This window comes from Lithobates pipiens, unplaced genomic scaffold (genome assembly GCF_037356315.1).
Source record: "Lithobates pipiens isolate NorthernLeopardFrog02 unplaced genomic scaffold, aLitPip1_a1.2 Scaffold_16, whole genome shotgun sequence".
Classification (NCBI taxonomy): Eukaryota; Metazoa; Chordata; class Amphibia; order Anura; family Ranidae; genus Lithobates; species Lithobates pipiens.
In genome coordinates, this window is record NW_027507748.1 from 161,630,016 (window position 1) to 161,645,880 (window position 15,865).

The 15,865-nt window shown below is 42.0% G+C and overlaps 1 protein-coding gene across 5 annotated transcripts in view; it reads right to left on the reverse strand.

Annotated features, from left to right (window-relative positions):
* Window positions 1-15,865, reverse strand: part of CNKSR2 (connector enhancer of kinase suppressor of Ras 2) — a 468,233-nt gene that overhangs the window by 75,601 nt on the left and 376,767 nt on the right. For all 5 annotated transcript variants that reach the window (XM_077480716.1, XM_077480715.1, XM_077480718.1 and 2 more), the window contains 2 exons: window positions 4,690-4,757; window positions 1,453-1,553 (listed from right to left, as the gene is read on the reverse strand). In XM_077480716.1, the coding sequence (XP_077336842.1) occupies window positions 1,453-1,553; window positions 4,690-4,757 (169 nt within the window). The remainder of the gene's footprint in view (window positions 1-1,452; window positions 1,554-4,689; window positions 4,758-15,865) is intronic.

The following is a 15,865-nucleotide window of genomic DNA, read 5'->3' on the forward strand; positions in this document are numbered from 1 at the left end:
GGCAAGATTAAAATGAATCACTCTTCTCATCTACCCATACATTTTATGAATACATTGTGCTATATTGTGATGTCACATTAAAGCAGAATTAAAGTGTTTTAAAAAAATTGCTGGCGGGTTGTTTTTTCCAATAAAGGTTCTGTTTGTCTCTTTTGCTAATTATTCTCCTCTGGTTATACACTGAACTGAACATGTGCAGCTGAGTGTACACATTCTTGATATGCTTTGGGTACAGGAAGAGATTTAATCCTGTGCGCATATGCAGGACTGAAGTCACCCTGAACCAGCCAGCCAAGATCGCTGAAAATTCTAATCTCAAATGAGGACTAAGCAAAGATATTAGTGGCAAGGACAGAGTGGGATTGCGAATGTCACATTGCTGAAGAGGGGTCCTTTGGGATACAAAGATGCCTAATGAACAAATATCTACATGCACATTATGGCAAAAGCCCACTCACTATGATGCTTTAAAGTGACCCAGGACAGATTTCCATCACTGGCATCTGTAAGCATGCAACCTTTCCAAGTCCAAACAAAACCCCACTATCAACATGTCCTCTTTTTTCACAAAACATTTCCTTGTTTCACAGGTCCTAATCCAGTTTAAAATATTCTGAAAAGGTGTAAATAGACCTAGAAGAGAAGACAGGCCTATAAATTTATACAGATGCAATCTGAAAGGAATTTAAAGCTGCACTGGCAACTTTAGTGGACTTTTCTAAATCTAGATGGCAGTTTGCCTAGTTTACGGTAACCACAGGTTTACTTAAAACTGTGAACCCATCAGCAGGTTCATGATGTATTGGCTGTCCACACACCTTGTTGATAAATTCTAACATTATTCACAAGATGAATTCAGAATGTCAAGTGGCAGAAAAGATAGCTGGCTGTATCCATGACTGAAAAATGGACAGCAACAACACTAAATAAAATATTTTCAGTTTCTAAATGACATGCTTGATCTAATGAAAGCAAAAATATACTTGTGTTGACCTCAATTAATGAGAATAACTGCTGAACAGTATAGCAGGCACCAGCACTTGACTCCACATAACCTCACACTTCTGTGTGGTTTCTCTGAGAGCCTGAGTTACTTTCTAAAGCAGTTGAGATTTCCATAATAGAGCACCTTGGGTTTTAGGGAACCCAGGGCACTCCAGCAGCAAAGATACATTCAATTATACAATAGTTTACAATCTATTCATATAATGGATTAGAAATGAATCACTAGAGCAAGCATCAGATTAGGTCAACAACCTTGTCCAATAAATTCTTAACTTCACCCTCACCAGACTGAACAATTGAAGACCATTCAGTGATGAATTTTCATTTGTTGTAGAACATTTTTCACACCTATAATGACTGGTTATCAGTTTGGAGAAATAGGTTTAGTAAATAATTATTAAATTCGGCATTGCATCAATGCAGTCTATGGAAAATTAAAGTACTTACTGGAGCTGGTCTTGGATATGTGTCATAAGGCGGGGGTGGACTATCTTGTTTCGGAGTTGAAGGAGTTTCTGCCTCTTCTTGATCGCTCTCACTCCAGTAGTCTACAAAAATAGTACACATATAACATTTAATTAATCAATGTGGCGTGTTTAGATTAACTGGAAAAAAAAGGGATTTGTCCACTGGTGACCAAATAAAGATAACATCAGACAGATCACAGGTTTAAAAAAATAATTGTACTGTCCAAAACTTCTAGGAAAACAGCATAACCAATTTATGGAAGAGGACAACACTCTTTTGAGCCTAGCATTTTCGGTAACGAACATTGATTCTTTTAAAAGAATACAACTGTCCACAGACTTCTATTATATGACCATTTATTTTTATCATTTCTATGGATCCATTTTTGTTTCATACAATATAAAACACTCACATTCCATACTGCTTTAGTAAGTAGAAAACTACCATACAATGACTGGTATAAATTTTTAAGAATTGAATTAGATTTGTAAAATAAACCAGATCAATATAATTTTGAATGAAAAATGAAAAACATTCTAATAACCTTATGGATACACCTCTTTATTGTATTTTGTGTATAATTTAATATATATCTCTCTCTCTATTATTTATATATACTGTATATATATATATATATATATATATATATATATATATATATATATATATATATAAAATTGTCATTCTCTGACATTTGTAGATGTTAGACGTTATCCATAGCAGAAGTAAGACAAAAAATGTGCAGAGTTGGGTAGTCTGAAAGTGGCTGGTGTTTGACATGGCTCATATATAGAATAGTTATACTCCTAGGAAAGTATCCAGGAATATCAGTTTTTCAACATCTGGCTGGAGTTCATAATGGTTTATTATCCAGGATCTCTCTCTGTCTGTGCTTAGCAAGATCATTCATCCCATCCAAATTTTGTTAAACTAAAAGATATAACGTATGCAACAAATTTTTAAAAACCAACTGCAACCAAAAAATAAAGAAATACATTTTTGGACATAGTGGGGAAGGGAGAGAATATCTTTTAGGATTTTTGTAGTGGTCTTTGTCCCCATTAATTCCTGTTGGGATAGAAAATTATGGGAAATCAAATCAGTGGGTTGGGGCGATAGACTGCAACATGTTATTTCAGTAAAATGGCAAATAGTTAGATCCTCTGTCAGGCTATTGTTACTGTCCGAGTCTTCCTGTCCCTTGACAGCATCACCACGTATTTGTTGTCTTGCTTTCACAAAAAAAAAGTAGTTAGGTAAAGTCTCAAAGACAGTAAGAGAATTTTTAATTTACTTGGGTCATGAAATAGCGAACAGTAGTTAGTCACATTCAGTCAAACTTACTGTATTCTGTAATGTTTAAGATGTTTCACAACTCATCCAAGAGTCTTCTCATATTTTGAAAATAAAATGACAAATCCACTTGGATGAGATGTTGTACTAGAGATTTTAGGCACTGTTGTTGTAACCTTTTATGCAGCTGCATACTCACATAAGTTAAACATTTTTGAAACTTAAAGTTTCTTTCAGTACATTGTTTCTGTGTCATTTGGCCTATAACCAGTGTTTATGACTGTACAATTGATTTAGAAACTTCTTCTGTTTTAAGAGTATCATCTTCAAGCCAAACTTTACTGAGAAATGGTATTTTGTTCAGCTGATTTATAATATTTAATAACTGTAGATAGATGCAAACACTTTGTTTTCCCTTAATTAATACAATTGGATAAAAAAAATGGCCCGTCAACCTCAAAACTGATAATTGGATATGGATGGCTGATGTTATCTTATATTTTTTTGGGATCAGCATGAAGCTTACAATTTTGCTCTGCACATCTTAATAAATGGTATACATGCAGCAAATAGCTAATTCTTAATAAAAACTACAGATGCTTTAGTATCAGAGTGATGTATCCACCCACTCTAATAAAGTCTATTATAAACTGAATATACCAAGCACATCAAAACACATGCAAATGGACAAATGGACAAAAGGACAGCATATAGGGAGATATAGCACCAGTTGAGCATTATTACATAGCACCGGTTGGGCATTATTGCATATTAAATATATAAGGGGTTATTTACTGCCAGTTGAGCATTATTGCATATTAAATATATAAGGGGTTATTTGGAACATGCAAAATCTGGTGCAGTTCTGCATATAAAAACAGCTTCCAGGTTTTATTGCCAAAGCTTAATTGAACAAGTGGAAGTTACAAGCTGATTGGCTACCATTTACAGCTGCACCAGAATCTAAGTGCTTCAGTTTTAGTAAATCTCCCCCATAGCCTATATGAAAAAATATCAAGTATTAGAACACAACCATACAGAAAAACAACCTGATTATACTGCCCCCATACATCCTGTTGGCTTTTGGCTATCTAGTCCAAAAGAGCCATTATATGGAACCCTGGTGCACAGCAAAGAGGGAGAATATTACATAGTATTGTTTCAGAGACATATACACCTCTCTTCTAAAGTCATTCTCTCCAAACGTAAAGTAATAATGTGCAGCCTGTGCTATGTCTAACTACTGTATATGTTTTCCTTTATGTATTCATTGAATTTCTCTATTATACAAGTACATTTGCATATTCTCTGCGTTTTTGTGTGTATACTCTATTTACTTTACAGTACCACATAGCGGTTGCCCCGCTAGTTTACAACAACTGACTTTGGGGGTCTTGTTGCAATGCCTATTATAGGTGTACAGTGGATGGTTAAATCATACGCATGGCTTTATATCTCTTGGGGAGTCCAAAAGTGAAATCTATCCACTTGAATTGCCACCTCTTCCCCAATGCCATGCCTTGTTCCCCTGCTGCAGTAGATCACGTTTCATCATTCATAATTTAATATAAACAAAAAAAAAAAAAAAAAAAAAAACTACCAATCGAAGAGTGAGACCCTTTTATAATAACCCCTACAACAAAATTGAAAAGTATAATTTTTACATGAATTGTTGCCTTTTTAGTAATATAAAAAAATACAAGAGAATGATATATCCTTGCCCAAAAAATTGGGTAGAATGATTCATTTAAAAAGTTCATATATGCTGTATTAAAAAAAAAAAACGTATTATTGAAATGTGTAATTAAACATGCTTTTCATTTTAGTACAGCTAATGCACATCATCTGCTGCAAAGCAATACAAAAATAAAGGAATTGATGTTTTGATGTCTTTAATGGGCCCTCTAAAATATTTTTGGCTACCTTGATCTTGTTTAATCCGCTCTCTCTCTGCATAACCAGAAGCCGCCGAGTTAATTCTACTAATCCACCTGTAAAAGAATAACAAATAAAAAGAAGAGAATGCAGATATACAGCCAAGTACATTTAAAAAATAAAAATAAGACAAAATGTTCCATATTAGCAAAATGTTAGCTTGTAACATCTTGAAATAAATCATAAAAAGGAAGAACTAACATCCTGAAATGCATTTAAAAAATGATATAATTAGATAGCAAAATTTTCCTGGTACTTAAAACGGTTGTAAACCCTCACATATATCAAGTGAAGTGAACAGCTTCATATGATACACAGAGATAAAACAAATCCTTCTACAAGTTTTACTTGTTTATCTGCGATTTTCTTTACACCTTTTCAAAAGTGCAGATCGCGTTAAAAAATCTTTTGCTTCATCTGTCAGCAGCACAGAGAAACTGTAGTTACAGTGTGTGAGCGCTGATTGGAGGAAAGGAACACACCCACCTCCACACAGCTGAAGAGTTATGTTGTAAATAGACCAGCTACACACTGTGCACCCCCCCCCCCCCCCGACACAAATGCATCTCATGTGTCAGGAAAACTTCTCAGAAGAGACCCATGCTGATAACAGAGGGACAAAGTACCAGATAGAAACGACACTTAGAGCTTTGGAAAGACACAAGTAAACACTGCAGATATATGAGCTTTGCTCAAATTCCACGACTGAGGTTTAGAACCACTTTAACTACTAGATGACCGTGCTATAGCTGAATATTGGCAACAGTGCAGATAGCTAGTTCTGGGAGGCCATCATATGACGGCCTCCTATGATTGCGCCCGTTGCAGGGCACGGGCAAGGTGCTCCATGATCACAGTGTCCAGAGGAAACTACTGATCACAAATGGAGGTAAAGAGCCAATCAGCAGTCCCAACAGCACCCACCAGTGCTGCCAATCTGTGCCCATCAGTGCCTTCTCATCAGTGCTGCCTCAGTGCCCATGAGTGCTGTCTCATCAGTGATGCCTCATAATTGCCCATCAGTGCAGCCTATCAGTGCCCATCAGTGCCCCCTATTAGTGCCCACCAGTGCAGCCTCATCAGTGCCCACTAGTGCTACCTATAACTGCTCATCTGTGCCCATCAGTGCAGCCTATCAGTGTCCATCAGCACAGCCTCGTCAGCGCACATTAGTGAAGGAGAAAAATGACTGGTTTGCAAAATTTTATAACACACTATGAAAACTTTTTATTTTTATTTTTTAATTGTTCAGGCTTTTTTCATTTGTTTAGAAAAAAAACCCAGTAGTGATTCAATGCAACCAAAAGAAAGCTCTATTTGTGTGAAAAAATTATACGTTTTGTTTGAGTACAATGTTGCATGACGCGCAATTGTCAAAGTGCGACAGCGCTGCAAGCTGACAATTGGCCTGCTCAGGAAGGGGCTAAAAGTGCTTAGTAGGCAAGTGGTTAAAGTGATAATCACTAAAGAAAAGAAAAGCAACCCACTAAAAAGTATAGTGTAGGTACCTAGCAGTCTACCCGCCACTATGATTGGGCAAAACTCCAGCACTTTATTATGGTATTAACTAGGGATGAGCTGGGGTGTTCGCCCGTTCGGCGAAGCCAGAACTTTGTGAGCCGTTCTCGCCATATTCGTGTGGTGCTCATGGCCCACAATGCACTGCACCATCACAGTGCATTGCTGGTTGATGATTGGCCAAGCATGAGCTGCAGCAGTTACAGTCGATGTATTGTGCCACCTGCACAGTATACACCTGAAGCTACCCTCAATTGCTCGTGTTGTTCTGTTCCTATACCACAGGCAGCTTCAGCAATTACAGTCCATGTATTGTGCCACCTGCACAGTATACACCTGAAGCTACCCAAATTTCTCGTGTTCTTCAGATCCTATACCACAGGCAGGCAGCTGCAGTAATTACAGTCGGTGTACTGCATCATCTGCTCAGTGTGCACCTAAAGCTACCCCAATTGCTGGTGTTCTCATCTCCTTGCAGGCCATTAGTATGTCTGGAAGGCCAACAAGGAGAGGCAGATAGTCACAAGCCAATAAAAGAGGGCAAGCAGGCTCTGTGTCTAGAGGCAACAGTGCTGGTTGCGGACGTGGTGCATCATCAGCACATGGCCATGGGACACACTTGTCCTTACTTTCGGCAGCTGGACGCATTGAGCCACAACATGCCGAAGACTTGGTAGAGTGGATGACCAAGCCCACCTCGTTCTCCTCATCCTCTCTCATCCAGGCTCTGGGTACTGGCAAAGCAGCTGCCAACGCGTCCTCTTCCCTGTTCTCAATGGCATCAGTCACACCTTCCCTAGACCCACCATGTCCTCCTGAGTCCCCCAAACTGTTTGAGCACAGTGTTAGGTACATGCTTCAGGAGAATGCCCAGCATTTTGAAGGCTCTGATGATGATACCCAGCTAGAGGAAGGCAGTAGCGTGAGCCCAGGGAGAGGGGATGCTCAAGAAGGACAGCAATCTGGCAGTCATGTTCCACCAGCTGCAGCATATTGCCAGGTTTGCTCCAGTGATGAAGAGGGAGGGGATGATGAGGTCACTGACTCCACGTGGGTGCCTGATAGAGAGGAAGAGGAGGAGGCACATCTCCAATGAGGCAGGATGCCCTCCAGGGGTCAACTTAATGGCAGCACACCGACTGAATCGCACTGCAGAACTCCGCCTGTGCAGGGCGCTGCCTCTGCACGTTATTTCAGAAGTTCTTTGGTGTGGGCCTTTTTTGAGACGAGTCCATCAGATCGCATTGCTGCTATTTGCAACATATGTATCAAGCGTATCTCGCGTGGCTAAAACATCAGCCACTTGGGCACCACATGCTTGACCAGACATATGTTGACCTGCCATGCAGCTCGTTGGCAAGTGTACCTTAAAGACCCACACCAAAGAACAAAGTGGACCTCTCCTTGCTCCTCATCAGATGGGATCTCCAACCCCACTATACCTTCAGTCCTCTCTGAAACCTGCACAGAGAGGAATGAAGGTGTAGAATTAGGTGTGTTACAGCCAAGTACTTGCGGGCACTCTGCTAGCAGTACACAGACGTTCGATTGTAGCAGGCAAATTTCCCTGCCCCAGCTGCTGGACCGTCAAAAGAAGTTCACTCCCAGCCATCCACATGCCCAGCAGTTGAATGCTAGCTTGGCTAAATTGCTAGCACTTCAACTGCTGCCTTTTCAGTTGGTAGACTCGGCCCCCTTTTGTGAGTTTGTGCAATGTGTGGTTCCTCAGTGGCAGGTTCCCAAATGCCACTTTCTCACGGAAGGCGATTCTGGCTCTCTGCCGGCATGTAAAAGGCAATGTCCATGCCTCGCTGGACAGGGCAGTCAGCGGTAAGGTGCATATTACCGCTGACTCATGGTCCAGCAGGCATGGATAGGGACGTTGCTTATCTTTCACTGCGCATTGGGTCACTCTTCTGGCAGGTGGGAAGGATGCAGGACAAGCTTCAGTAGTGTTGGAGGTTGTTCTGCCACCACGCCTCCAAAATGCTACTACTGGTTGTGACACACCTCTCTCCTCCACCACCTCCTCTTCTTCTTCCTCCATGGCCCTTCCTGTGCTTTGTCCTTGGAACCAGCGGTGCTCCATAGGCATTCAAGGGGCTATGCAAGTACGCAGGCAAAAAGATGCCATGCTGTGTTTGCGCTGGTGTGCTTGGGGGACAGGAGCCACACTGGGGCAGATAGGACAGGAGCCACACTGGGGCAGATATTCTGTCAGCTCTGCAGGGGCAGGCTAAGAGGCGGTTGATGCCACGCCAGCTTAAGCCAGGAATGGTGGTTTGTGACAATGGCACCAACCTCCTCTCCGCCCTCCGACAGGGACCACTGACCCATGTGCCTTGTGTGGCTCATGTGCTTAACTTGGTGGTGCAGCAGTTCATGGGCAGGTACCCGGGCTTACAGGATGTCCTGAGGCAGGCCAGGAAAGTCTGTGTTCATTTCCGCTGGTCAAATAATGCCAGTGCTTGGCTGGCTGAGCTCCAAAAGGAGTTGAACCTGCCCAAGAACCGCCTCATCTGTGACATGCCCACCAGGTGGAACTTAACGATGGCCATGCTGCAGTGGCTGCACATGCAGCAGAGGGTCATCAATGAGTACGTGTGCGACTACGGCACCAAGACAGGGGAGCTCTTTTTTTCCCCCACGCCAGTGGCCCATGATCAGGGATGCATGCACGGTCCTGTCACCATTTGAGGAGGCCACGAGGATGGTGAGCAGTGACAGCGCATGCATCAGTGACACTGTACCTCTTGGCCACCTGTTGGAGCACACGCTGCATTGAATAATGGACAGGGCACTTGAGGCAGAACAGAGGCAGGAAGAGGAGTACTTCCTTGCCTCTCAAGGCCCCCTTTTTCCAGACAGTATTCCTCTCACACCGATCACACAGGAAGAGGAGGAGAAGGAGGAGGAGGAGGAGGAGGGTAGGATGATTGTGTCAGCATGGAGGTGGAGCCTGGCGCTCGGCATCAGCAGCAGCAGTTTTTTAGGGATGATTTACAGTCCCCAGAAACCTGTGGCTTTTACGTGGCTGGGAGGAGGTGGCTGTGGATCATGTCGTCCTTAGTGACCCAGAGGACTCCGGACCGAATGCCTCAGCTAACCTATGGCTGCATGGCCTCCCTGATCCTGCAAAGCCTGCAGAAGGATCCTCGTATTCAGCGGATCACAGAGAGGGATTACTGGCTGGCAACTCTCCTTGATCATCGGTACAAGGGTAAGGTTGCGGACCTTATCTTGCCATTGCAGAGGGAGCAGAGGATGAGACATCTCCGGGAGGCCTTGCAGAAAGGTCTGTGCAACGCTTTCCCAGAAACTGGAAGGTTACAAACTCCTGGTCCTGGACAACGTGTTGACCGATGCGTTCAGACAATTTTTTAGTCCGCAGCACCAAGGTATGATCGGTTCCAGCAACCAATGCCAGCATCTGATTTACATGGTGCAGGAATACTTAGGGGCAAGGTCAGACTTGGACATCTTTCCCACCAAAAATCCTCTGGGTTACTGGGTCTTGAGGATGAATCACTGGCCAGAGCTTGCACAGTATGCAATTGAGCTACTGGTCTGTCCTGCATCCAGCGTTCTTTCGGAACGCACATTCAGTGCTGCTGGAGGCTTTGTAATCACAGGGTGCGCCTGTCCACCGACTCGGTTGATCGAATGACCTTCATAAAGATGAATCAGTCTTGGGTCACCACCAGCTACCAAGCACCTAAATCTGATGTAACCGAATAATTTTTATTGAAATGTCACATCCCTTCAAGACTGCCTATGCTGATGCTGAGTGACTGTCCTGTTATGTTGACTGACTATCCTCTTCAATGATCCTGATAGCTTGGCAGAACATTTTTGGTTCTGGGTGCTGCCACCAGTGGCTAAGGCCCAATTTTTTCAGCCCTTGTTTAACAGGGGCATGTAATTACAATTTTTGATGCAATAATTTGCAGCAGGGCTCATTCCTGCACTCCAACTAGAGTATCTGCGAGGGATTGCAGTGTTGTGGCACCAGTGCCTAAGGCCCAATTTTTCAGCCCCTGTTTAACAGGTGCATGTAATTACAATTCTTGATATAATATTTCACAGCAGGGCCCATTCCAGCGCCCACCGAGAGTAACTGAGGACTTACAGTGTTGTGGCACCAGCACCACCCCCACCACAACCACCAAAGGTCCAATTTTTCTACCACTGTTCAACAACGGCATGTAATTACAATTCTTGATATAACAGTTCACAGCAGGGCATTCCAGCGCCCACCCAGAGTAACTGTGAGGACCTGCAGTGTTGTGGCATCAGCACCACCACCACAACCACCAAAGGCCCAATTTTTCTACCACTATTCAACAATGACATGTAATTAAAATTCTTGATATAATAGTTCACAGCAGGGCATTCCAGCGCCCACCAAGAGTCTCTTTGAGGGCTTACAGTGTTGTGGCAACACCAACACCTTAGGCCCAAATTTCTGCAGAGCATATAGGGCAGGCCCTATTAGTGCAATGTAATCATAATTACATTTTTAAAATGTAAGCAGTAAGAGTGTGGATTTGACCTAGTATCAACCTCCTGCTGTCCCTTTACCGCAGGGCTGGAACATGAAGAAGCAGCAGAAGGTGTGAATCACTTCATATGGTCAAAACCATTCTAATAGGTAGAGAAAGCAGAGTAATAGAGCATCACTGTGCTGCTTCTCCTTTCATCTGGGACAGGTCCAGGATAACCCAGGCTCAAAGAAAGTGAGTTGAATGATACTGACCATCAAACTGAGGACATCTAGTGGAAGAAATATGTACTGCAGAAGAAATGTTTCTATTGAAGATGAGTATTTCAGAAAAATTTAGTTTGTTATTTTAACTTTGAATTGACTATTAAATGCATCAAATTTTGGCTAGGGTTCTGCCAAGTTAAAGAAAAAACATTGAGTGGGATTTTTTTTTGGAGTTGTCCTTTAATATTTGACCCTTTCATGTACAAGTCAGCATTATAGCTATTATGTAGCTGCTTGGAGTGGACAAGACAATGATTTTGGAATCCTTTGCCAACCCCATAAACAAGTTTTTATTTTACCCCGGACATCTGACAGATGTACAAATTGTGCTAAATGTAGAAAAACAAAAATGGATGAAATATGTGTTAAGTTAAGCAAAGTAATATGTAGCATGGGTAATAGGACTTCCAAAATTAGATAGTCAAAGCCAGAATTGTTGGCTTGGACATGGAACAGGTTTCACTTTTATACAGCAATGTCCTCGGTGGTGATCTGTTTGTTCCATGGGCTCTGTTGACTCTAATGAGCGATCGCCTATGAATTTGCAAGTCATTCTCAGACTATTTGAAGTAACAGAGATAGCAGCCGGTCAGATATTTTGGCTTGCCTGACCCCCTGTCATAAGACAACTTTGGCAGTTGCAGCCAACAGCTAACAAGATCTTATTACAGGTCACATCCAGGTGATAAACCCCATGTACAGATCTGTGCATAGGAAAGAAAGCAAGGTCATCCAAAGTGCATGTCAATGACAAGCCTGTCTGCAGTACTACAAAAGAAGAAAGGCGAGCAAGGGAACAATATATCTAATTTCAATGCGAGAATGCAGCATCCAACATTTATACTAATACAGACAGAATAAAAAAAATACCTGCAATGAATGAATGAATGAAATACTTGTATAGCGCACAATGCGAACTGAATCGCCTCTAGGCAATGCTCAATGCGCAATGCTCAAAAGGTAACAGAGTATTATTGATAACCATACACACAGAGCATCCCATCAAAGGGACTACAATGTAGATAGCCCTCTTAAAACAAATACATCATTCTGTACCTCCATACAGAAAGGGGAGGGTCCCTGTGAGATTTTTATATATTATTAGACAGGCTTCTCTACTCTTCATTATTTTCATTTTGTCAAAAACTTACAAGTTGGTTTATGAGAGCAATAAATACAGTGCATGAAATCCGGCATTGCAAAACTCATAGGGAACATACAGTGGTATTGATTTTGATACATGAAATTTAATTAATCCCCGCTAGCGTCTCTCGGTGTTTGAACAAATGTCTGTTTTCTGACAAATGCTTTCACTCGGTTAAGTCACGTACCCAGAATGCAGTCTAGCAGATGTCATTTCATACCCATAAGCAGTTACTTTTATTTATATTGTTATGCTGTTCTCTGTGTACATAAAATCTGCTACACAATATTGTTTCTTTGTGTGAACAAAAATGATAAATAAAGGAAAATCAGCAAAACTGAAGAAGTAGACTACCAGCAAGTAGTTTCATATGATACATAATAAGTCTTATTAAAATAGAATGTATATGTACGTCCCACTTTCCTCAACAATGTATATCATTTAGGATAGTAAATGAGGCCATTCCATTTTGCCTTTGGGACAATTGTTCATCTAGAATAGATACAGCCATTACAAAATGAATGCTTAATATCAGTGCCCTATGTGATAACTATTGGCTCTATAAAGCAGAAATTTGGGAACAATTAGACAGTATAATTAGACATATTATAGTGGGGTGGACTAAAATAAACAAAAGACTATGGATGTACAGTTGACCCAAGGGGAAAAAAATAATTTACATGCCTTCACCCACTATTCTAAAATGATTAATAAATGTATTATGTTTTGGATTTGTGATGGAAGTAATGGCCTGCTGGAAGTATCAGGGATGTTGATATGGTATGAGTAGGTGGGCCTATGAGTCCATTAATTGCAATATTAATGAATGCATGCACTGACCTTAAATATGTTCAACCATCAGATGCATTCTCTACCCCCTCTCCCTGAGTCAACTTTGTCATCATGACTCTAGTGGCGATCGTTACTTTGCTAGTGCAATTGATCATGGTTCATGCCCTCAAGTGGGGTTTTGGGGTAGTCAAATGCCTGTCCAGCCATCATAAAAAAGTAAAAGCACTCAGGAAAGGGTTTATTGTTAAAATCCAACTCCAGAAATTTGCTTCCCCCAGTACTGCCCTCTTTTCCCCAATGGTTTGTGGGTGGTGTCATCACATGCAACATAGGGTTATTGGAGGGCCAGCCATTCCAATGAAGGTATCCTACTGGAGCACTGAATATTACTCCTTATTTCTACACCCCTGAACATAAAGGGCATATAACCTTATCTGCAATGGTATTTTTTTCTAATGCTGACACAGGTTTACCAAGGGCAATGGTTATATTTGTGGTAAACGGCATATCCTTCATAAAGTTGTAGCCTTGCCCTTTGCTAACATGAACTTGTTTTTGTGATATTGAGTAAATAAGTATTATAGTATTTTTCTGCATTGTGTATGCTTCTCAATATCAAGAGACTACCATGTTTCACACTGGTTTAGTAAAGGGAATTTAATGCCCCTTTAGAGCCCATCTCATCTTAGTTTGTCTGGTTAAGCTGGTGATTCCATGGGGACAGCCTTTTTAGTGATTGCTCCACTGGCGATTTGTCGCTATCAGCAGAATAACAATCAGTCTAACACTATCGCATGTTGTAAACATCCATACCCATTTAAAGCGGAGTTCCACCCAAGAATGGAACTTCCACTTTAAGTACTGGTAACCCTTTGATGTGCCACATTTGGCACGTCATTTTTTTGGGGGGGTACCCAATTTTCACAGGCACCCAGCTCCCACTTCCCCCCCTAGCACCAGAAGGAACTTTACCTCTCCCCCCTCCCTCCCTGTAATTTTCCGGGACATGTCACTGGTCCCAGAAGATTTCCCAGCCTTTCACATCGTGCAGCGCAGCTCGTGCATGCACAGTGCACCCACAGTTACATTGCTGGTGCTGCAAAGAGGAGGAGGAGAGGAGCAAGGCTTGTGCGTCCGCATTGCTGGACCATGGGACATGTGAGCGTGTTTATTAAAAGTCAGCAGCTACATTTTTTGAATCGGCTGACTTTAAAATGGGTGGAACTCAGCTTTAAGTTCTAATCATGAACTAAATTAATATGGTTACTCACTATATACTGTATATGCTAAAACATGGATCTATGGACCAATTCGATTCCTTGCTTCATTTTCCAAAAAGAATAAAAGAAGAGACCTGACTGGTATCCGATTTTGTTCCACTTTCTTTTTTCTAGTATTTAAAAGAAAGCCCCTGAGACTCAAAACTTGCATCCTTTTTAACCACTTGAGATCCGCGCTATAGCCAAATGACGGCTACAACGTGGATCTCCTTTTCCGGGACGACGTCAATAGACGTAGTCCCGTGCACGAGCGCCCTGCGCGCCCCCTGAGGGGCACGCACGGCGCGCTCTGTGATCGGCGAGTCTACGAGACTCCCCTGATCACCGATCCGTGCAAGGGGTCGATCCCGACCCCTTATCACGTGATCAGCTGTCAGCCAATGACAGCTGATCATGTGATATAACGGAGCCGGTAATCGGCTATTATTCCTCCTCGCGCTGATAGCGCGAGGAGAAAAAAAAAGCTGATCACCGGCGGCCGTGATCAGGACATCAGTCCCGATCACGGCCAGCCCTGCCAGTGCCCACCTGCCCCCTGCCAGTGCCCACCTGCCCCCTGCTTTGCCTGCCTAAATAAACAATGTGTCCCCCCGTCAGTGCCATGCAGCAGTGCCCACAGTGCCACCCAGCAGTGCCCACAGTGCCACCCAGCAGTGCCCACAGTCTGCCTAAACAAAGGTGCTGCACCCCAGTGCCACATATCCGTGCCCAGCAGTGCCGCCCATCAGTGCCCAGCAGTGCCGCCCAGAGCCACCTATCAGAGCCACCTATCAGAGCCATCTATCAGAGCCACCTATCAGAGCCACCTATCAGAGCCACCTATCAGTGGTACCCATCAGTGGTTAATTTGCTAGGTTCTTCTGCCCTAATGACACCATCAAAGCTTGTACATACTGTAATTATTACCAAGTTTTTCTGACAACATTTTTAATATTAATTTTAATAGCAGCCATATATATTGTACTCTGATAGCCCTTGATATGCGCTAAAACTTTGAGGACCATTTGGGCTACTGTAATAAATGCAAAAAAAGGCAAATGTTGTCCTAAATTTGTATTTTTTTTGTTTGTTAGGCGTGTACAATATGGAATCCGAGACCCACCTTTTTCTATACGCAAAAAAACGAAAAACAAAACAAAAAAACAAAAAAAAAGATACAATCGTTAGCCTTCTGACAAATATGTTACATCAGCTAATTGCTATACATCTTTTTTTGAAATCTAAGGCTACACAGTTAGCATTTAAATGATTGTGTTAGTTACTTAGTACTGCATTGTGCATGGTGAATAAACTGTAAATATTATAATATACAACATTTTCAGTCTAGGTTAATTGTATCAGTTTAATGCCAAACTTTTTGATTAAGGCTAGGTTTCCACTATTGCGACCTGACAGTCCCACAATTTTGATGCGGTTTGAAACAATGCCTGTGTATTCTTGAGGTCTATGGACCTCAATTTATGTGAAAGTGGGACCAAAGTAGTGCAGGGACTACTTTGAAGTCGCACAAATATGAACAGTACTCATTGGAAATCATGAGGTATGACTTATTGACTTGTCATGCGACTTGGGTTTGCAAAGTCGCATGGCAAGTCACACCAGTGGAAACCGAGCCTAAGACCAAAGTATTTTTCAGACATTATTAGACAGAATGCAAAAGTG